This window comes from Zootoca vivipara, chromosome 11 (assembly GCF_965207765.1).
Source record: "Zootoca vivipara chromosome 11, rZooViv2.hap1.1, whole genome shotgun sequence".
Lineage (NCBI taxonomy): Eukaryota > Metazoa > Chordata > Lepidosauria > Squamata > Lacertidae > Zootoca > Zootoca vivipara.
The window spans coordinates 56,882,510-56,904,909 of NC_142594.1; the positions used below are offsets into that span (position 1 = coordinate 56,882,510).

At 47.5% G+C, this 22,400-nt stretch overlaps 1 protein-coding gene across 1 annotated transcript; it reads left to right on the forward strand.

The window, feature by feature from the left end:
• Positions 1 to 157: 157 nt before the first annotated feature.
• Positions 158 to 20,952, forward strand: LOC132592874 (zinc finger protein 777). Its single transcript, XM_060281044.2, has 6 exons — positions 158 to 415; positions 7,179 to 7,571; positions 10,400 to 10,526; positions 13,480 to 13,593; positions 15,260 to 15,514; positions 19,472 to 20,952. The coding sequence occupies exons 1-6, from the start codon at positions 389 to 391 to the stop codon at positions 20,620 to 20,622; spliced, it is 2,067 nt and encodes a 688-aa protein (XP_060137027.2). The 5' UTR covers positions 158 to 388; the 3' UTR covers positions 20,623 to 20,952.
• The last annotated feature ends 1,448 nt before the right edge of the window (positions 20,953 to 22,400 follow it).

Genomic DNA, 22,400 nt, shown 5'->3' on the forward strand with positions numbered 1-22,400 from the left:
CGCCTCTATACCCCTGTGGCGCCGGCGGCGACAAGAGACGCAGCAGCAGCAGGAGCCGCGCGTCGGGCGTCGTCGTCGCCGCCGCCGCCGCGAGCCGAGGAGCGCGCCGCCCTTGTGCGCCTGCGCGCCCCGGCTTGTGTGCGCATGCGCGCCCCCTAGCGCAGAGCGGCGCTGGGACTGTGGCTGCGTGAGGAGCTGCGCTCGGCGGCGGCCGCCTCCTTCCCTCCCTCCCTCCTTCCTTCCTTCCCTCGCTCCGTCCGGCCTCCGCCTCCTCCTCCTCCGCCGGGCGGCGGGCGGACCCAGCAGCCAGCCCGCCCCGCGCCCTCCCCGCCCGGCTGGAACCTCGTTGCGGCGCCGAGCCCCGTCTGAGGGGGGGCAACAAAGGGCCATGGAGGGGGGGGCGCCGCCCGCACAGGTGAGAGGGAGGGGGAGGTTAACCCTGTCCTGCCCGGAGGGGGGTGTCAGGGGGGGACCCGATCCTCCTAGCTCCTTCCCAGGAGGAGGGGGGACATTCACACACTTGGCTTCGGGGGTTGGGGGTTCTTTGGGGGGGGCAGCTGCGTTTGTAGGGAGAGGGATAATTTGTACTGTGGGGGGGATGAAAAATGTGTGTCTTTTTCGGGGGGGGTCTTTGCGAGTCTATGAAAGCTGCGTTTGGTAGGGAGAGGGGTGAACTCTGTACAGTGGGGGTGGTGGGGGAAGGGAAATGTGTCTTTTCTGGGGGGTGGGGGAAATAGCTTGTGCCTCCCCCTCCCCCAGTTAGCAGCTTTTTTGGGGGGGACGGGTGGTGGTGCTGAGTTTGGGGTTCCCCCACCACCACCACCACTTTCCCACCCGGTGGGCCTGTCAAAAGCCGGCCCAGACAGCTGTTTGCTGCAGTCCTTCCAGCCTGTCTGTACTGGGGGGGGGGGCAGGCTCGCCTCTGTCTTTGCTCTTGAAATCTAAGCAAAAAGGGATGGGGTGGTCCCCCTCTGTGTGTGTGTGTGTGTGTGTGTGTGTGTGTGTGTGTGTCCCCCCACTTTCCGATTTCCCCTAGGCTTCTCCTGCCACAGTTTGGCAGATTACACCCCGCCTTCCTTCCCTTAACCTTATTGCTCCCATGCAAATGGCACAACCAGCTGGTCGTTTGTGGCCTGTGCAGTAGAATGAGGGGGGGGGAGGGAGGGAAGAAAGAGAGGTTTGTTTACATCAGGCTTTGTTTTCGGCCATCATTGGGGCTTGGGGCATTTGCCTTTCCGAGGAGGGCTAGCCCCCCCACCCCGCAACCGGCCCACTTCCTGCCTGCTCTCCCTTATCCCTAACCCCCATTCCTGTTGGGAATACCCCTCTCCAGCGAGGTGGTGCTGATCTTTTAGGAAGAGGGGCGAAGAAGAACGCATAAGCATTTAATTCTCCAGCCCTCCTTGCTTATACAGATTTCACCCAAGGCGTCGATTTAAAGCCTTGGGCCACACCAGCGTTTGTGAGAAACCCCCTGATCTCTTTCCCCCTTCATTTCTTTCTTCCGGAGCCTGTCACAGACATGAATTTTGTCTCCTATCCTGCTTGTTTCTAAACCAGCTGTCAGTCGCCTTGAGTGCAGGCGGAGAGAGAGAGAGAGAGAGATGGGATGTTGTTGTTAATATTTGGGTGAAGCCAAAACGGATCTGTCTTTGGACAGGAACAAGGGGGCTCCTGCTCTTCATTCTATAGATCAGTTTGGAGAACAGGATGTTATTTCTTCTTCCTCTTTGTGTTGGGATAGATATTCAATTAGAAAATGTTGGTGGGGTTTCTCAGCAGCCGCCCTTGTTATTTCAAAATTAGATCTCCTCCGAACAATCTCCAGTTTTCTGGGTCTTGCTCTTAAACTGTGTCTGAAATCCCAGGTGAAGGCCTGGTAAAGGGACTACTCTGGAGCAACTGGGAAGTGTGTGTGTGTGTGTGTGTGTGTGTATGTGTTGAATTCAGCTTGCCCTGTGGTAGAATTGACCCTAAAAACAGTACCATGGTCAGGGCCTTGTAAATGCATAGCAAGCTCTCAGCATAGCCTCCCCTCCTAAAAAAATGGTAATGAGGAAGGAGGCGTGGCCAAAGGGCTGTCTCTTCTGATGCACCTGAGGCAAGGATGCTGCTGGGATAGGATGCCTGCCTCTCTCATTTCCCCCTGTTCAGTATAAAGTTCTTGGCTAAGGCTGCAGTCATAACTGCGTCTACTCAGAAGCAAGCCCCGCTGAGTTCAGCAAAGCTCACTCCCCGTGAAGTGGGATTATGATTGAGGCCTTACGCAAAGCAGTGCATAGACATTTTGCTTCTTAATTTAGAGCTCCCCTGGGTAGAGCACACACAGGAAGCGCTAAGGTGTTAGCCAGGAAGTGGGGTTTTGAGAGTTGATGGGGGGAAACTGCAGCAACCTAAAGCCTCTCTGAAGAGCCACAAGCCCGACTGGAGGTAGAAGGAAGAGAGACTGACTCAAGCTGGCTTCTGCCATGGTTTTGTTCTTTGTCAGGCGGTTATTAGGGCCTTTCACCAGCTGGATATTCTTGGTGGTTAAGTCGGCTCATGTCTGTAGTGCAAATGGGGCTGCCCCACCAGGCAGAAGGTTGCGCTTAGCTTTGCAGATATTGAATGTCTCAGGAAACAACTGGGCACTTTTTTTGTTACTTCTTACTGGGTTTTTAATTTTATTTTAAACAACCACCCTGTCTTTGATATATACAGAGTATCTTCTAAAATACATGTTGCGCGCATATTAAGATACATATGTGTCACTTGTGGTAACTGAGAGCATATGCTTCTGTGGTTTTTTTTTCCTAGGACCCACAATCCTTACTTTCAAATTTAGGGAGCCAAACTTAAATTTCAACTGTCCTGGTTTCGGAAGCATCCATGCCAACATAAATTGGCTTCCCCCCCACCAACCTGGTGCCCTCCAAATCCGAAGACATCAGGTCTAGATGAGTGTCATTAAAGCTTTTGTGTCTGTTAGAAGTTCAGTGAGATGTTGAATTACAGGAAGGTACTTTCTCTCTCTCTCTCTCTCTCTCTCTCTCTCTCTCCACACACACATGCACAAAGTTGAGCCATTTTTATTTATTTGTATGCTGTGTTTCTCTGCTGCCTTTCTGCAAAAAGCAGCTCTATGAAAAATTCTAAAACCATCAATTTGAATAACTTGCACGCACAAAATCAGTTCTAAAACACAAATCAATACGAGCAGCATGGGAATTTTGCTAGCTCAGTTCTGTTCCAGATCTTTCTTTTAACAGAACCAAGCCAGGTAGCCTACACTCCTGCTGTAGCTCTCCTTCCTCTGGCCTAAGCACAGGAGCCAAGTGGAATCATAGAATTGTAGAGTTGGAAGGGCCTGTGAGTGTCATCTAGTCCAGCCCCCTGCAGTGCAGGAATATTTTGCCCAATGGGGGGCTTGAACTGAACCCATGACCCATGAGATTAAGAGTCTCATGCTCTACTGACCATGCTACTCTGATGGAGCCTCACAGTTCAAAGGCAGTATACCTCTGATTGCTAGATTCTGGGGATAAACAACAGGGAAGGGCCATGCCCTGTTGCCATGCGCTGTGTGTGAGGACTGAAGGGCATTTGGCTGTCAGCCAGGATGCTAGACAAACTGGAGCTTGGAGCTAATGGTGCAAGGTGATCTTTATGCTAGCCTTCCCCAACCAGATGCTCTCCAAATATTTCTGGAATACAATGTCCATCAGGCCCAGCATCATACGGGGGAGCTGATGATGGGAGTTTTCGTCCAAAACATCTGGAGGGCACCTGCTTTGAAAACACTTGCCTCATGTAGTTATGCCCTTCCTCTTGTATAGGCAGGTGTTGCTGCAAATGTGTGTGTGCAGGTCAATGGGCAATGTGCTTGCCCTGCCTGTTGGTTAGCCCACAGATCCAAGAAATTCCAAATAATCATTCCATCATGCTATTTGTAAGCCACCTTTCCTAAGATAAAACCATGCTCGAGGCGGCTTGCAACATAAAAAAAAAACCTTAGGTAACTGCAAAAGTAGCCATGAACAATAAACAGAAGATCAGAAAGCACACAACCAAACTGAACAATTTCCACATGAATCGTAAGAGCCAAAATAAAGATATATAAAAAATTAACAGCAACAACTGCCCCCCCCAACAAGATCCCAGCCCATTAAAATAACAGCTCCTGTGCAATGCCCATTTGCACACAATTGCTTGCATGTTTACCCAACAAGGGGAGCTGCTAATGAGAATGAAACCTGTTTGCCCTGGCCTTGTAGTGGTGGATATTTCTCTGGGTGTGCCCCGTTTGCTATCTCAGGGATCTGGTTCTGTTGTGGCTACTTGCCTAGCAAATTGAGAGCGGGGGCTTGAACGGGGAGCACCCAGTTCACCTTCTTGCTGCGCTATCTTACAGGTGTCTCCTCTGAAGTAAGCCTCATTGCTGCCAGTGGGACTTGCTCTTTTGGATTAGCGACCTTAGCAAGATGTGGGGGGTGGGGAACCTTTTGCCCCCCCCAAGGTGTGGTTGGATCTTCCAGATGCCATCAGCCATCCAAATGGCCAATGGTTAGGGATGACGGGGCTTCCTTTGTTTAAAACAGTGTTAGGCTCGCCTTCATTGACAAGCGACAAGCAACCCCAAGGCTGGGCACAATGAAACAAAACAAGGTTAAGTTCAACAGCATTGGAGAATCACAGGTTTCTTCTTGCTGGTTCACAGGACTGGAACACTCCCTCTCCCCAGCCAGTTGTAGTTTCAAGCACCCTAGAGAGTCCACTGTAAAGGGAAAATGTGGGCTGCAACAACAGCAAAAAAGTCTTTGAGAGTGGCACCTCAAACTTATTAAGGCATAATCTTTTGCGGACCAGAGTCTGCTTCGTCAGGAGTCTTATCCTGACCTGCAAGTACATATATACTTGGTGGTAGTGGTGGGATTATAAAAAAGTGAGGTCAGGAGGATTTGAAGGCTGCTCCTCTGGAAATGAGGACAACGAGCAATTATTTCTGTCCTCCTGGGCAGAGACCATTGGCTAAGACTTCCCTTTTTCAAGGCTGCCTATCTTCCCATGAGTCAGTGCAAGGGAATATGGATAGCCACTGCTCTCCTTTGGGGCTTGGTAGGCCACAAAGCCAAGAACAGCACTATCAGCCTACAGCGCAAGCTGAGAAAAGCCCGGCTCATCTAGCTCAGCATTTTGTTCTCACAGTGGCCAGCCTGGTGCTCCAAAGGGAAACCCAGGGGCAGGAACCCAATGCTATGGCACTTTCAATTCCCAGCAAGTGGTATCCAGCAGCGTTCGAAATTCACCAGGCGCATTTTGCACCTGGCTATCAGCCGCTTTGCGACCAAGTGGAGATGCCTGGGAGCCAGTATGGTGCTTGACATCTCCACCAACTGGCGGTGCGTGCCTGGGGATCCTTGGATCTTGACTGTTTTCACACACTAGCAACACATCCTGTAGAATTCTATCCATTGTATTTTATCGGCGCAATTGGAATGGATTTCGGGAACCCAAAAGTCACATTGAAAAATACGGCTTTTGAGCCCCGAATGGCAACTAGGTATTCCGTTTTGGCGACTGTAACCTTGGTTTAAGGAGCCATTTAGCAACTAGCTTATATATCTGAGTTTCTAACACGGGTATTCAGAGACAGTGGAAGCATCCATCCTAACAATGTCTTCTCATTTGTACTCAGACCCATTGAATTGAATAGGGTTTCCTCCCAGGTGAATGGGGTTAGCAGTGCAGCCCCATTCGCCACTGAAGAAGCCAGACGAATAACAGAAAAAGGGACATGGGAGTAAACTGCTTTAGAAAGTGAGGTGCAAAGAAAGTAGTGAAACAACAACTGCTCAGCAACAATCACATCATATGTAATATGTTATGCCCTTGGCAGGCTCCTTTGGTGATATAAAAATAGTTGTAAGAAACATGCTAGTAAAAACAACAACAACCATGACCCACACCGAGTTAATGCTGGGTAACCAAAATGATCAAGGGGATGGAATGACTCCCCTGTGGAGGAAGGTTGCAGCGTTTGGGACTCTTTAGAGAAAAAGTGAGAAGCAACATGATAGAAATTTATAAAATGATGCATGACATCTAGAAAGTGGATGGAGAAAAGTTTTTATCCTTCATGCCTGTAGAACTTGTGGGCATCCCAGTGAAGCTGAATGTTGAAAGATCTAGGATAGATGAACGAAAGTCCTCCTTCATGCAATGCATAGTTAAACGATGGAACTTGCTCCCGCAGAAGACGGTAATAGCCACCAACATGGATGCCTTTAAAAGAGGATTAGACAAATCCATGGATGGGGAGAGAGCTGTCAACGGCTACTAGCCATGATGGCTGTGTTCTGCATCCACAGGCAGAGGCAGCCATGCTTCCGAATTCTTGTGGCTGGAGACCACAGGTGGGGAGAGTTCTCCTCCCTTCCTGCTGCCATCTGGCTGGCCACTGCAAGAACAGGATGCTGGACTAGATGGGCCATTGGCCTCATCCTGCAGGCTCTTCTTATGTTCTCAAGTGCGGAGCAGTGCATTCATATTTTCATTGCAGGACAGTGAGCATTGGAAGATGCTTATCCTTGATCAGGCCAATGGTCCATCCGGCTCATTATCACCTTCACCAGTCTTGGAGAACCTGTGTGCCTCTAGATGTTACTGGACTACAACTCCCATCATCCCTGACTTGGTCATATTGGCTGCTGGAGCAGATGGGAGCTGGGAGTCCAACAATGTCTCGAGACCAACAGGTCTACCACCAGTTACAGGTAGGTAGCCGTGTTGGTCTGAGTCGAAGCAAAATAAAAAAATTCCTTCAGTAGCACCTTAAAGACCAACTAAGTTTATATTTTGGTATGAGCTTTCGTGTGCATGCAGCACATGGAAACGCCGTTTACCTTCCCGCTATAGCATAGGTATCTGAAGAAGTGTGCATGCACACGAAAGCTCATACCAAAATATAAACTTAGTTGGTCTTTAAGGTGCTACTGAAGGAATTTTTTTATTTTAGGACTACCACCGTTGCTCTACACACGGACTGTCAGTGCTTCTCCAGGTTTTCAGAAAGAGATTTTTTGCTAGCCCTTGCTGGAGAGATGCCTGCAATTGAGCCTGGGACCTCCTACATGCAAACCCGTTGCTCAGCCAGTTTGCTGTGGCCGTTTCCCCTAATGCCTGCCTTTTCCTTCAACCAGGCAGCAGAACTGGACCGGGAGCCTCGGCGACTGTTTCCTCTGCGGCTCCCCACCGACCCCGACCAAATGTCTGAAAGAGAAACGCAGACCGCCGAGATCTCTCTCACCTTGGTGGCGTCGTTCCAAGCGATGGAGAAGAAGGTGGAGTCTCACGCCACGCGGCTGCTGGATTTGGAGGGCAGGACGGGGATGGCGGAGAAAAAGATAATAGACTGTGAGAAAACAGCTGTGGAAATCGGGAACCAACTGGAGAGCAAGTGGGCTGCTTTGGGGACTCTGATCCAGGAGTACGGGCTGCTGCAAAGGAGGCTGGAGAACATGGAGAACCTCCTGAAGAACCGTAATTTCTGGATCCTCAGGTTCCCCCCGGGCTCCAAGGGAGAAACCCCCAAGGTAAGGGCCTCTTTGGGGCTGCACAATAATGGTGTATCTTCCACCTAGATCCGTGATCTGAGCATGCAAACCTGAGCATGAAAATAACTACTCAGGATGCAGCAGCTAGACTGGGGACTGGGAGTGGCTGCCGAGACCATGTCACACTGGTCTTGAAAGACCTACATTGGCTCCCAGTACATTTCCCAGGTGGCGCTGTGGTTAAACCACTGAGCCCTAGGGCTTGCTGATCAGAAGGTCGGCGGTTCGAATCCCTGTGACGGGGTGAGCTCCCGTTGCTTGGTCCCAGCTCCTGCCAACCTAGCAGTTCGAAAGCACGTCAAAATGCAAGTAGATAAATAGGAACCGCTACAGCGGGAAAGTAAACGGCGTTTCCACGTGCTGCTCTGGTTTGCCAGAAGCGGCTTTGTCATGCTGGCCACATGACCTGGAAGCTATACGCTGGCTCCCTTGGCCAATAATGCGAGATGAGCGCGCAACCCCAGAGCCGGTCACGACTGGACCTAATGGTCAGGGGTCCCTTTACCTTTACCTTTACATTTCCCAGCACAATTCAAAGGGTTGGTGCTGACCTCTAGAGCCCTAAACAGCCTTGGCCCTGTATGCCTAAAGGAGCGTCTCCACCCCCATCGTTCTGCCCAGAAACTGAGGTCCAGCTCCTAGGGCCTTCTGGCGGTTCCCTCACTGCGAGAAGCAAAGTTACAGGGAACTAGGCAGAGGGCCTTCTCGGTAGTGGTGCCCGCCCTCCCATCAGATGTCAAGCAAATAAACAACTATCTGACTTTTAGAAGACATCTGAAGGCAGCCCTCTTTGCGGAAGTTTTTGATGTTTGATGTTTTATCGTGTATTTAACATTCTGTTGGAAGCTGTCCAGAGTGGCTGAGGAAACCCAGCCAGATGGGTGGGGTATAAATAATAAATTATTATTGTTATCATTGCGAAGCTTTAAAAGGAAATTAAACAAATGCATGGTGGATGACAATTCTGTGAGGCTGCAAATCATATGGACTCATTGAAGCCAACTTCTGAGTAGGCATGTGCAGGACTGTATGGTCAAGCAAGCTTTATGGAACCTCCATGTGCAGAAGCAGTCTATCACTGAGTGCCAGTTAGTGGGGAGCAACAGCAGAATCAAGTTATTGCCTTCAGGCTTTCTTTGGTTGACCATGGTTGGAAAACAGGATCTTTGAGTAGATGGACCTTTGATCTGATCTAGGGAAAACTGGGACTTGGGAAAACAAGGTCCTGTCTGATGGCCCTGGGCAGGGCAAGTCAGTGTTGAGTTCGAAAGATTAAAAAAAAACTCCTGAGCCTTTATTTTGTTTCATCTTGGTTGCATTCATTTAGCTCACGTTGAGAGGAAAGGTTTGCAGAAATAGAGGGCTCACAAGAGGGAATCTAAATTTCTTCTTTTTTATTTAAAGAAGATGAAGCAAGACAGCTGTCCAGAAGAAGCTATAATTTACATAGAGATGGAGTCTAGATTTCTGCACAATTCAGACATCCATTTTCTGCAGTTTGAAATAATTAGCCATGGTGAAATCGGTTCCGCTCAATCTATGTCTTTTGTTTGGTGGCAAAGCTGACAGAGGGAGGAGAGTTCTTCTAAGGCAGGGGTGTTGATGGACTACAACTCCCATCATTCCTGGCTATTGCCTATGTGGCTGGGGCTGATGGGAATTGCAGTTCACAACATCTTGTGCATTCCTTGGGAATAAGTGATACTGAGTTCATGGGAACTTATTGCATAGGATTGAGCTGTTGGGGGTGTTTTGAATAAGGACTAGGAGGTGAGGGACCGGGAGAGTTGGGGGGGTGCTCACTCATTTGATGCTTAGGAGGACAACCATGGTGATCTAGTAGTTAGTTCACCACACAGTCATGGTGAAGATATGCATGCATGTTTAGATGTTAGTCCAGAAAATAAAAATGTCCAATCCAAGATCAGTCAAAAGAACGGGAGCATTATTTTCGTAGAAGCAAAGAGAGCTACTATTCGCATGTGATCAGTGCCAAATAGAAGCAAATTAGGAGGGAACCTACAATCCATGCATTTGTTTTTTAACACACCTACACCATATAGTCCAGGCATAGGCAACCTTCAGCCCTCCAGATGTTTTGGACTACAGTTCCCATCATCCCTGACCACTGGTCCTGTTAGCTAGGGATCATGGGAGTTGTAGGCGAAAACATCTGGAGGGCTGAAGGTTGCCTATGCCTGACATAGTCCATTGGCTTAGCAGCGCCTTGCAAAACACATATCAAATGGGTCGATTTATCTGAAACTATGTGGTTAAACCACTGAGCCTAGAGCTTGCTGATCAGAAGGTCGGCGGTTCGAATCCCTGTGATGGGGTGAGCTCCCGTTGCTCGGTCCCAGCTCCTGCCAACCTAGCAGTTCGAAAGCACATCAAAATGCAAGTAGATAAATAGGAACCGCTACAGCGGGAAGGTAAACGGTGTTTCCATGTGCTGCTCTGGTTTGCCAGAAGCGGCTTTGTCATGCTGGCCACATGACCTGGAAGCTATACGCCGGCTCCCTCGGCCAATAATGCGAGATGAGCGCGCAACCCCAGAGTCGGTCACGACTGGACCTAATGGTCAGGGGTCCCTTTACCTTTACCTTATGATACGCAAGGCCTTTGTGAACCAGATGTTAAGGGGAAAAGATTGGTGCAATTTTCCATAATATTTTTAATATGAGAACTCACAATGATTGATTTTGGGCCAGAGATTTCCAGCTGGGATCCTAGCTCTTACAAAAGCAGGTGTGAAATGTTGGTCAGATGAGAAGCTTGGAGAATACTGACAGCTCTTGTGGTTGCAGGTGCCCGTGACGTTTGACGACGTGTCCGTCTATTTCAACGAAAAGGAGTGGGAGAAGCTGGAGGAGTGGCAGAAGGAGCTGTACAAGAACTTAATGAAGGGGAACCACGAATCCCTGATCTCTCTGGGTAATGTTGCACAAGGCAGTTGTGGACTCCAGCTGGCCTGGAAAGGGAACTCCATGCATCCTTCCGAGGGTGGGCTGAATTTGAGTACCAGGCCATATCCATAGACTGTGCAGCATTTGTCCCTGGGGCCAGATAATCACGGGGCACTCTTGAGCCAGATCATTTGCCCCTACTTGAGCCAGATCATTTGCTTAATCTGCTGGAAGCCGTTTCCACTCTCATTACGTCCGGCATTCTGGACCATTGTCTGTTCAGCTGATTCTTTGATTGATTGATTGATTGGGGAATGGGCACCCCCACCTTCCAAATTGGAATTTGCATGGTGGATCTTGTCATGTAGATAAGCAGCCTGGAATCACGATCGATGTTGTTACAAGTTCCTGTCTGAACCCAGCATTCATGTGTCTTTCTACACACATTGCCAAGAGGTTTCAGATCTTTGGCCAGAGTTATAATGCGTGTTCATTACAAATACTGTATGTGTTTACTCTTAACCTTATGCCCATTCCCTCACAAGAGGAATAAATCGGGTTTATTACATGGACTGAAAGTGAGAGGGTATAGCAGTTGTGCCTCAGACAGCGAGGTTATAAGCAGGAAGCAACTCGTGTGAGATACACACCTTGATCTAAAGAGTAAAGAAGGATCCTTATCAAAAGCATCCTGCGTTTTGGAACATGCCGTGAATTCCCCCAAGAGGAAGAGCTGTTTGACAGTGGAATGGTCTTCCTTGGTAGGTGGTGGACTCTCCTTCCTTAGAGGTTGTTCAGCAGAGGTGAATGGTCATCTGTCATGGATGCTTTAGCTGTGATTCCTGTGTTGCAGTGGGTTGGGCTAGATGACCCTTGGGGTGCCTTCCAACTCTAAAATTCTATGATTTTGTGATTCTATGAAACGTAGAGAAGAGTTTGGATTTGATATCCCACTTTATCACTCCCCGAAGGAGTCTCAAAGCAGCTAACATTCTCCTTTCCCTTCCTCCCCCACAACAAACACTCTGTGAGGTGAGTGAGGCTGAGAGACTTCAGAGAAGTGTGACTAGCCCAAGGTCACCCAGCAGCTGCATGTGGAGGAGCAGAGTCGCGAACCCGGTTCCCCAGATTACGAGTCTACCGCTCTTAACCACTACACCACACTGGCTCCCTGTGCTCCCCCCCTATATAAAAGCTGCCAGTTCAGGGGATAGTTCAGGGGACTGTGCTGACAATGTTCACAGCTTAATCCTGTTGGTCTTCCTCTCTGCCTTCAGTGCCTGACTGTTATGGCAGCTTCTGTTGCTCCTGCGGTGCACAAAGCTTGTTTTAGGCGAAAGGCCACACTTTGCTGCTGGTTGCAGGAGGTTGGCCAGGCAGAATGGGCCTGTGATGGTGATGCCTATTGCATTAGGGACCAACAGAGGTTGCCTCTGGCTTGGAGGTATGAAGACAACACTCCTGGTAGCTCAGATATCACGAGTGTGGATGTTCCCCTAGACCCTGAAATGAGGTAGAATCTCCCAGAATACTCAGCGTTTGAAATACCCAATCTTTAAAAACATACACCCATATAATCAGGAGGGGGCAGAATACTTTCCATTCAACATCGTGTTTCTCTCCCCCCCAAAAAATATGAAATCAGTAAGATCAAAACCTTCTCCCTTAGAAAACCAGCGAATTGTAGAGTTGGAAGGGACCTGGGAGTCCTCTAGTTCAGCCCCCTGCAGTGCAGGAATCACAGCTAAAATATCCCAGACAGATTACCATCTGACCTCTGCTTAAAAACCGTCAATGAAAGAGTGTCCACAACCTCCCGAGCAAGTCCGTTCCACTGTCAAGCAGCTCTTACTATCAGAAGTTATTCCTCGTGTTTAGTTGGAATCTGCTTTCTTGTAACTTGAATCCATTGGTTCAGGTCCTTCCCTTTGTAGAGACAGAAAACAAGCTTGTTCCATCTTCCATGGGGCAGCCCTTCAGGTGACTGGAGGAGATGGCTATCATGTCACCTCTCAGTTTCCTCTCCTCCAGACTAAGCATGCCCAACTCCCTCAATTGTTCCTCAGAAGAATGTTTCCTGACTTGGTTTCTTAAAGCTATTATAAAATAAAATGTGTCCCTTCCTCCACCCCCCTCCCTTCGCGTAAAGAGTATGATTTACAGGCAGAAACTGTGGCTTTGCATCAAATTAAATGTTGGGGAATGAAATATAAGATTCATGCCTTTCATTAACTGTCGTCAACAGGTTTACCATACCTATTAGCCAATCACTCATTCCCACTACCCTTCTGAGAAATACCCCTCCCCACCCTCTCACTATATATAAGGGTCTGGTGACTTCTGTTTCAGAGTATCTGAAGATGTCTGCATGCACACGAAAGCTTATACCCAGAACAAACTTAGTTGGTCTCTAAGGTGCTACTGGACAATTTTTTCATTTTTTTGGGAAGGATTCTTTTAAAGACTTTTTTTTAGGAAAATAATTTTTTTAAAGGACTTGATTATTTTAAAGGAATTCTTTTGGGAAGAGTTTTTTAAATAATCTTTTTCTAGGTTTTTATTTATTTATTTATTTCGACTACAGCAGACCAACACGGCTACCTACCTGAATCTATGCCTTTCTATTGGCTGCCTATTCATGCAACACTTTGATGCTGTGTGTTTTGGACCTGTTCATGAAAGGCGTTCACCTCTTTCTTCTCCTTTGGTCTTATATTTATATTTGTTTGCTTGTTCATGTGCAGAATTTCTATCCTGCCCTTCTAGTGCCCATGCATCACTCGGGGCAGCTCACAGCAACTGAAAATCACAACGCAATCAGTATATGTTTATTTATTTGTCAGCATTTATATGCCGCTTAATCAACAGAAATCTGCAAGCGGTTTATGTAAAACCATGTAAAACAGTCATTTAAAATGCTGACTAACTGCCTCCCAACCGTCTCCTAAACCTGTGACCCTCTTGTTCTTTGTCTGCAACAGACTATGCAATTTCTAAGCCGGGCGTTTTGGCCCAGGCAGAGCCTGGTACCGACTCGTGTCTTGGAGATGAGCAGGACTCTGAAGAGCAAGGCAGTCTTCCTGATCCTACTGCAGGTGAGCAACGGGGCTGTACGATTTGTGCTGCAGGCCTGTCTCATGGGATGGGGGGGGGGGGAGTTCCTGCAACAAAAGGCATTGCTTTAAGTTCAGACAGAACTGTTGAGTCCTGCTTCAGTATTTATTTCTCTCTTTTTTTACATACAAACCCCACTGTCACAAAACCAGTTTTATGTAAATCGTAGCCATGATGGCTGTGCTGTGCCTCCAGAATTGGAGGCAGAGATACTTCTGAATCCCAGTTGCTGGAAAACCACAGGAGGGGAGAGGTGCTGTTGTGCTCAAATCCTGCTTGCAGGTTTCGTATGCTAAGAGCAACCTAGCTCCTGCACTTTGCACCAGTTGCAGCTTTAAGGGCAGCCCCATGTAAAGGGCATTGCAGCAGTCCAGGCTTGAGGTTGCCAATGCATGTACCGCTGTAGCCAGGTTATTTCACATATATATGTAATTTACATTTCAAAATATTCATTTAAACAACCTTAAATCAATGACTTTCCTTCTCTTCTTTCCGTGGTATTTTGCATACCATACATCCCTGCATATTTTACATGAACTAAAGTTACCATTCGGTAATCCATTGTTACATACATCAAAATTCATTTACTCTGTAAATTTATCTTAATGCTACCAGCGTTTTTAAATAAACACAATTTTCACCCATATATTCATTAAACATTTTCCAGTCTTCTTTAAGCGTGCATTCTTGTTGTTCTCTTATTCTATAAGTTAAATGTGCAAGCTGTCTGTATTCCATCAACTTAAGTTGCCATTCTTCTTTAGTTGGGACCTCCTTCGTTTTCCATTTTATAGCAAGTTTTCTCATGTCTTGTGGGGATTATTTGAGGAGCGGGGAGAACCGTGTATGCCACCTTGAGCTTCTAGGACAAAAGGGTGGGATATAAAAGTGATAAATATAATAATAATAATAATAATAATAATAATAATAATAATAATAAGATGATGTTATTTATACCCCGCCCATCTGGCTGGGTTTCCCCAGCCACTCTGGGCTGCTTCCACCAGAACATTAAAATACAATAATATGTTAAACATTAAAAGCTTCCCTAAACGGGGCTGCCTTCAGATGTCCTCTAAAAGTCTGGTAGGTGTTGTTCTCTTTGACATCTGGTGGGAGGGTGTTCCACAGGGCGGGTGCCACTACCGAGAAGGCCCTCTGTCTGGTTCCCTGTAACTTGGCTTCTCGTAGTGAGGGAACTGCCAGAAGGCCCTCAGCGCTGGACCTCAGTGTCCGGGCACAACGATGGGGGTGGAGACACTCCTTCAGGTATACTGGACCAAGGACGTTTAGGGCTTTCAAGGTCAGCACCAACATTTTGAATTGTGCTCGGAAACGTACTGGGAGCCAACGTAGGTCAATCAAGACCAAAACCAGTGTTATGTGGTCTCGGCGGCCGCTCCCAGTCACCAGTCTAGCTGCCAGATTCTGGATTAGTTGTAGTTTCTGGGTCACCTTCAAGGGTAGCCCCACATAGAGCGCATTGCAGTAGTCCAAGCAGGAGATAAATAAGCTACCTAGTCTGGAGTCAGTCCCCTTCGCTGCAATGTTGCTGCTGCAGGCTTTCGCTGATCCTCCTGCGATTTTACAATTTTTGTAAAAATAAAATAAAAAACCCTCTTCCTTTCTGAATCCTTCCCCCCGCAGCTGGCATCAGGGTGGTGATCAAAACAGAGGAGCCCCATTCCGACGACTGTCCGGAAGACCTGGAGCAGCACCAGATGTCCGGGAGCTCAGAGGGGGATTTCCAGGGCCTGGATCAAGAAGCCCCCTGTAGAAGTCCTTACAGCGCAGTCACACCTCTGGGGAACTTTGCAGGGAACAACCATGGGGAAGTGGGCGACTACGACATGGGCTTTGGGGAAATCAAGAGAGTCACTGTCCAGCACGGCACATGCACAGGTAAGAGCTTGCAGAACAGGTTTATTCAATTTTCGAGAAATCAATGAGCTTAGCCCAATACAACTTGATCAATACTGCAAACAGCTCCAGTGTTCCAAAGGAGCCTTAAGAGAAATAGCATCACCAATGAACTATTTCGCTCTAGTAATGTGATTGTGGGGGTCTTCGAGTTGGCGGCCAGGTTGCACGGAGCAGCAGTGGGTCCAGTTTCCCTCTGGAAGCATGCAATTGATAGGTCAGTTTTTCTAACGCATACCTGCGCATACCATGAGTCAGGTGTCAGACCCTTACCTGATTTCAAGCATTTAGATATTTCCATTTGTGCTGTTGGCAGTAGAGCAGCCCTGGCACCCTTTAATTCCCTGAGTGAAGTGGGCCATGGAGCCATCAAGGGAGTCTTGGGCTGAGCTAGGGTTTGCGTAAAGGTTTCCTGGTTTATATTCTGGCTCTTGCCATCCACCTGTTGGTGCATGACTACGAGGGTATTGAATTGAATTGATTCTTATGGTCACAGACCAGCTTACAAACTACGAGGATAGCTCTGAGACGGGAGAGAGCAGCACCTCACAATCTTGCAGTGCAAAATTCTTTTCCCCCCCTCCCCCTTGATCAGTGGTGTACCCAGAGTGGGGGGGGGAGTGGTCACCTCTTTTCTTTTCTCTTCTCCTCACCACCAGCCCTGCTGATAGAGCAAATTCAGCCATTCCCCAAAGCCATATAACCACTCTGATCAAGGTAGTCTATGTGGATTGCAAAAGGTGCCATTTTTTAAAAAGAAAGAAAGAAAAGAAATTCCAACTCTTAGCATTGTGAGGGTTGCAGCGACTCATGACTGTCAACAAACTGGCAGGCCATTTCTAGGAAATCCTGGGGAAACTTTAACCCTGAAATGTTTCTCCCGCCATCGGCTAATAAATGTGGGAAATTGTTGGCCTGGCAATTGAAGAAAAGGCAAAAAGAGAATACAATTATAAAGATTATGGACGAAGGAAAATCTATTGAGAACCCTGCAGAGATAAGGAAATGCTTCACAAAATATTATAAACAGCTTTATAAAAGGAAAAAAGAAGATAAAGACGGTATAGAGAAATTTATAAAGGAAAATGGATTACAGAAAACTCCAGTTCAACAAAAGAACCTACTGAATGAGTTGATTACAAGACAAGAGGTTGAAATAGCAATTCAAGAGTTGAAAAATGACAAGGCCCCAGGACCTGATGGACTGACCTCCAATTACTATAAAACACTAAAAAATTGGTTGATACAACCATTAATGGAGGTAGCAAATGAGATTTTAGGGGGGGGCAAGGCACCAGAGACATGGAAAGACGCTTTTATCTCTCTGATACCAAAACCAGATGTGGATAGGACTCAGGTTAAGAATTACAGACCAATCTCACTATTGAATGTGGACTATAAGATATATGCTAGCATTTTGGCATCGAGACTGAAAAGGGTGTTGAAGGATTTGATACATAAGGACCAGGCAGGATTTCTGCCTGGGAGGCATATGAAGGACAATATAAGAAACATAATAGACATTTTGGAGAGACTGGAAATGAAAATAAACACCAAAGCAATGTTAATTTTTGTGGATGCCGAAAAAGCTTTTGATAATATTTCTTGGACTTTTATGAAACGAAACCTTGCAAAAATGGAGGTTGGTCAAAACTTTGTTAATGGGATTAATGGTATTTATTCTGAGCAAAGAGCGAAAATTATTGTAAATAATGTGGTTTCAGAAGAGATAAGAATTGAGAAAGGAACAAGACAAGGGTGCCCACTTTCCCCCCTACTATTTATTTCTGTCTTGGAGGTCTTACTGAATATGATAAGGAGTGATGAAGGCGTTAAAGGAATCACAGTAGGCACAAAACAATATAAGCTAAAAGCCTTTGCAGATGACTTAGTACTAACTCTGCAGAACCCTGAACACAGTGCTGTAAGAGTATTGCAGATAATTCAAGAGTTTGGTAAAGTGGCAGGTTTTAAGTTAAATAAAGGGAAAACTAAAGTATTAGAAAAGAATTTGACGATGCAAGAGAGACAAAGAGTAGAGGACTGCACAGGACTGAAATGTGTGAAAAAGGTGAAATACCTGGGAGTAAATATGACTGCAAAAAATCTGAATCTCTACAAAGATAATTATGAGAAGTTATGGAATGAAATTAAAAGAGATTTGGAGATATGGTCAAGGTTGAAACTGTCCTTAATGGGCAGAATAGCAACGGTTAAAATGAATGTATTGCCAAGAATGTTGTTTTTATTTCAGGCCCTTCCGATAGTCGATAAGTTGAAATGTTTTCAAGAGTGGCAAAAGACATTGTCTAAATTTGTCTGGCAGGGGAAGAAACCCAGAATCAAATATAAACTTTTGACAGATATAAAAGAAAGGGGAGGATTCTCACTGCCAGACTTAAAGATTTACTTTGAAGCTGCAGCTTTTTGCTGGCTGAAGGAATGGTTTCTGTTAGACAATGACGATGTGCTAGATCTGGAAGGTCATGATAATGCATTTGGGTGGCATGCATATTTATGGTATGATAAGGTAAAGTTACATAAAGGTTTCAAAAACCATATAATCAGGAAATCATTGTTCAATGTATGGATTAGATACAAAGATTTGTTGGAAAGGAAAACTCCTAGGTGGATTTCGCCGCTTGAGGCGAAGAAACCTAAAAGGACAAATATGGATGAGAATAGGCTGAAATACAAAGACATCTTGATGGAGGTGAAAAACCAATTTAAGTTAAGGCCATATGAACAATTGAAGGATAGGTTAAGTGACTGGTTTCAGTATGTGCAGATAAATGAAGCATCCAAGATAGATAAAAAAATAGGATTCCAATCAGAAAAATCGAAATTAGAAACAGAGTTAATAGAGACAGATAGCAAGAACTTGTCCAGAATGTATAATTTATTGTTAGAATGGCATTTGAAAGATGAGCAAACAAAATCGGTTATGATCGATTGGGCCAAGGATTTGGGTCATAATGTAATGATGTCGGATTGGGAAAAATTGTGGAAGAAGGGCATGAAGTTTACGGCATGTACTGTGTTGAAAGAGAATCTAATGAAAATGATGTACAGATGGTACTTGACGCCGGTTAAGTTAGCGAAAATGTACCACAAAAGTGATAACAAATGCTGGAAATGTAAAGAGGAAGTTGGCTCATTCTATCATATGTGGTGGACATGCCCTAAGGTAAAAGGCTTCTGGGAAATGATTTATAATGAAATGAAAAAGATATACAAAAATACATTTTTGAAAAAAACCGGAGGCCTTTTTACTTGGAATAGTGGGGGAAGAAATCCCCCAAAACGATGTTAATTTGTTTATGTATGCCACCACAGCTGCGAGGATTTTAATTGCAAAATATTGGAAAAAAGAGGAACTGCCCTCTTTACAGGAATGGCAAATGAAAATGCTGGACTTTATGGAATTGGCAGAATTGACAGGAAGACTCCGAGATCAAACAAGTGATAGAGTTGAAAAAGATTGGAGGAAATTTAAGATATATTTAATTATTTCTGAAACTAGAAAGTTTGAATATCTAGGGAAATACAGAAGTTAAGGCAATAGGGAGAAAAGAGGAGTTTAAAATGTGGAAAAATTGGTATATAGTAGAAAGATGAGTATAAGAAGAATTAAAGGGAGTATATGATGAAAGTAAAAAAGATGAAATAGAAACTGCTACAGATGTGACTAAAAAGAAAATCAGTTAGTGGGGAATTGGGGAAGCCAAAAAGACAATGTTTTTAAAAAAATGGATTGAAGATGAAATGTTTTTGTTTTGTTTTGTCTGTATTGATGTATTTTTGTATTTTTGTGTTTTTGATATTTTGTGTTTTTTATGTTATAAAACAATTAATAAAAATATTCTCAAAAAAAGAAGAAGAAATGTTTCTCCCGCCGATCGAGTGACGCCCTAACCTTTCCTTTTGTTTCCTTCCAAGATGGCGGAATTGTGATCAAAATGGAGGAGGAAGAGGAGGAAGAAGAAGAAGAGGAGGAGGAAGAGGAGGAGGAGGAGGAAGAAGAAGACCCTGTTAACTTGGAGCCGCGTGGACTGTTCTCCTCGAGAGCGGAGCCCCCGTGCTCGCTGAATTGCAACGTGGAAGTGAGGCGGGAAGAGAAGCGGGTCGTGAAGCCCTCAAGGGCCACGGTGGGCATCTGCGCCCCTCTGTGCGAAAGGGACAGTGGCGTCGAGTCGCGGCCGGTCACCCTCCAGCAGAGGAACCGGACGCGAGAGAGGCCGTACATCTGCCCAGAGTGCGGCAAGAGCTTCATGCTGCGCATCAACTACATAATCCACCAGCGCAACCACCTCAAGGAAGGCCCCTACGAGTGCCACGCCTGCGACCTCAGCTTCCGCATCAAGCAGCAGTTCCTGCTGCACCAGCGGCTGCACACCGCGCGGCGAGGGGTGGCCCCCCCGCCCCGACGGGGCCAGGCCTACCCCGACAAGCGCAGCCTCAAGCCACAGCCCAGGCCCCCGCCGCCCCCGGGGAAGCCCTACAAGTGCGGCGAGTGCGAGAGCAGCTTCAGCCACAAGTCGAGCCTGAGCAAGCACCAGATCACGCACGTGGGCGAGCGGCCGTACTCGTGCGGCGAGTGCCGCAAGAGCTTCCGGCTGCAGATCTCGCTGGCCATGCACCAGCGGGTCCACGCCGGCAAGAACGAGCTGTCCTTCATCTGCCCGCAGTGCGGCAAGGCCTTCAGCCGCCCCTCGCACCTCCTGCGGCACCAGCGGACTCACACGGGCGAGCGGCCCTACAAGTGCAGCCAGTGCGACAAGACCTTCAGCGAGAAGTCCAAGCTGACCAACCACTACCGGGTGCACACGCGGGAGCGGCCCCACGCCTGCGGCGAGTGCGGCAAGGGCTTCATCCGCAAGCACCACCTGCTGGAGCACCAGCGCATCCACACTGGCGAGCGGCCCTACCACTGCACCGAGTGCGGGAAGAACTTCACCCAGAAGCACCACCTCCTGGAGCACCAGCGGGCGCACACCGGCGAGAGGCCCTACCCCTGCACGGAGTGCGCCAAGTGCTTCCGCTACAAGCAGTCCCTCAAGTACCACTTGCGGACACACATGGGGGAATGAGGGCTGCTTCGCCCCCTTGCTCTCTCCCATCGCACTAAAGCCCTGGCACCCGGGGATCGGGGAACTGACGGGGTGGGGAGCTGGGGGTGGGGTGGGGAATCCTCCCAGCGCACCCCTCCACCCTCTCCTGCCCCGTGCCCTGGGAGCACAGACTCATGGTCTCGTCCTTCAAGTAAATAACGGGTCTCAGAACCAAACTAACCATACCTGTGTTGGCACCGTGCCACTTGCCACCCCTGGACTCTCTCCGCCTTGCTTCTGCCTTCCCTGCCCTGTTCTGCTCTTTTTTTAATAATAAATGTGGAGTCTGATTTTTCTTTGGTAAGCAAATGCCTTCAGGTTTTGGGTTTGTTTCACGAGTGTCTGGGAACTCTGTATCCTGGGGAAAGCCCGGATGAACAGAAGGTACTCGAGGAGCTAGTCCTGAGTGTGTGTATGAGCATGTTTAGACCTGGGGAGAGAAAGCTCCAAAGGTGCCCGTTCAGCAGGGACAGGAGGACCCCCAGCTTTGCCACATTTGCCTTAAGATGCGTTGTGCAATTTGGAGGAGAGGGGCGGCATCCTTGTGTGTACTTTGCACTGTTGTTGCAAAGTTTGGGTCTTCTTGGACACTGGGCAGAATTTGACATATTATTTGTTTCCCCCATGGGAGAAAAGTTTGGATTTGTAATTACTCAGGAGAGGGGGGAAACATGCTGGGTGAAGAAACCGCTTGTGGTTATTTCAGGAAGCCTCCATTGGTTTTCTTCCCCCTGGTACATATGAAGCATCCTTACCTGGAGTCAAATGGTGGGTCCTTCTAGCCTGGTATTTCCTGCTTTGACTGCAGGAACTCTCAGGGCTCCTTCCAGACCTTTCTCCCCAAGTCCCCTTCTTACTGAACCTGGGGCTTTTGCAATGCAAACTGCGTATTCTGCCCCATTGCTGTAGGCCATATGCCTTTATTGAGGGGCATTTTAAAACTTGTGATCAAGAGGGCTAGAAACTGGGGTGTTATAAGATACCATATACTGCTAGGATGATGCTATGAGGTTCCAGATACTGAAAAGGATGCCAACCAATTCCTCCCTGGAGCCTGAGGGTGAAATAAAGGAGTGAGGAGCTTCGTGGCGGCTTCATACTTCCTTAACTCTAGTTCCTTAGTCCTCTGGAGTGTTGATGGGAGACAAGGAGGATGTATAGATTCTCTTTGCCAGGGTTTAGCAATGATTTATGTTGCGCCTCTGCGGTCGGAGGCAGCATGTCACTGCCAGGAATCACAAGTGGGGGTGACACAGGAGGCAGCAATGGCCACCGACCTAGATGTGGCAGGGAAGACCCATTTCAAAGCCACCCAGTGCAAGGCCAGAGGCTGCCCGTGGGGCAGGGTCACTGGGACTAGCGTGGACTCAAAAAAGCTGCCCAGAACCTCTGCTGCTACAGGAGTCTCATTTTGGGAAGGAGGTCTTACATCACAGTGCATAGTTACGCTGCGGAACTCCTTCCCACAGGAGGCAGTGAGGCCCCCAACTTGGATGGCTTTAAAAGCAGACAGGGAAAACTCATGGAGGAGGAGAGGGCTCTTGATAACTACTACCTACGATGGCTCTGCTCTCCCTCCACAGTCGGAGGCAACAATGCTCCTGAATCTCAGTTGCTGGAAGCCACAGGAGGGAGGGTGGGCTCTTGTGCTTGGATCCTGCTTGCTGGTTTCCCTTCGGGGCACCTGGTTGGCCACTGTGAGAACAGGGGGCTGGCCTGGACAGGCTGTTGTCATGATGCTGTCTCTATCTCTTCGT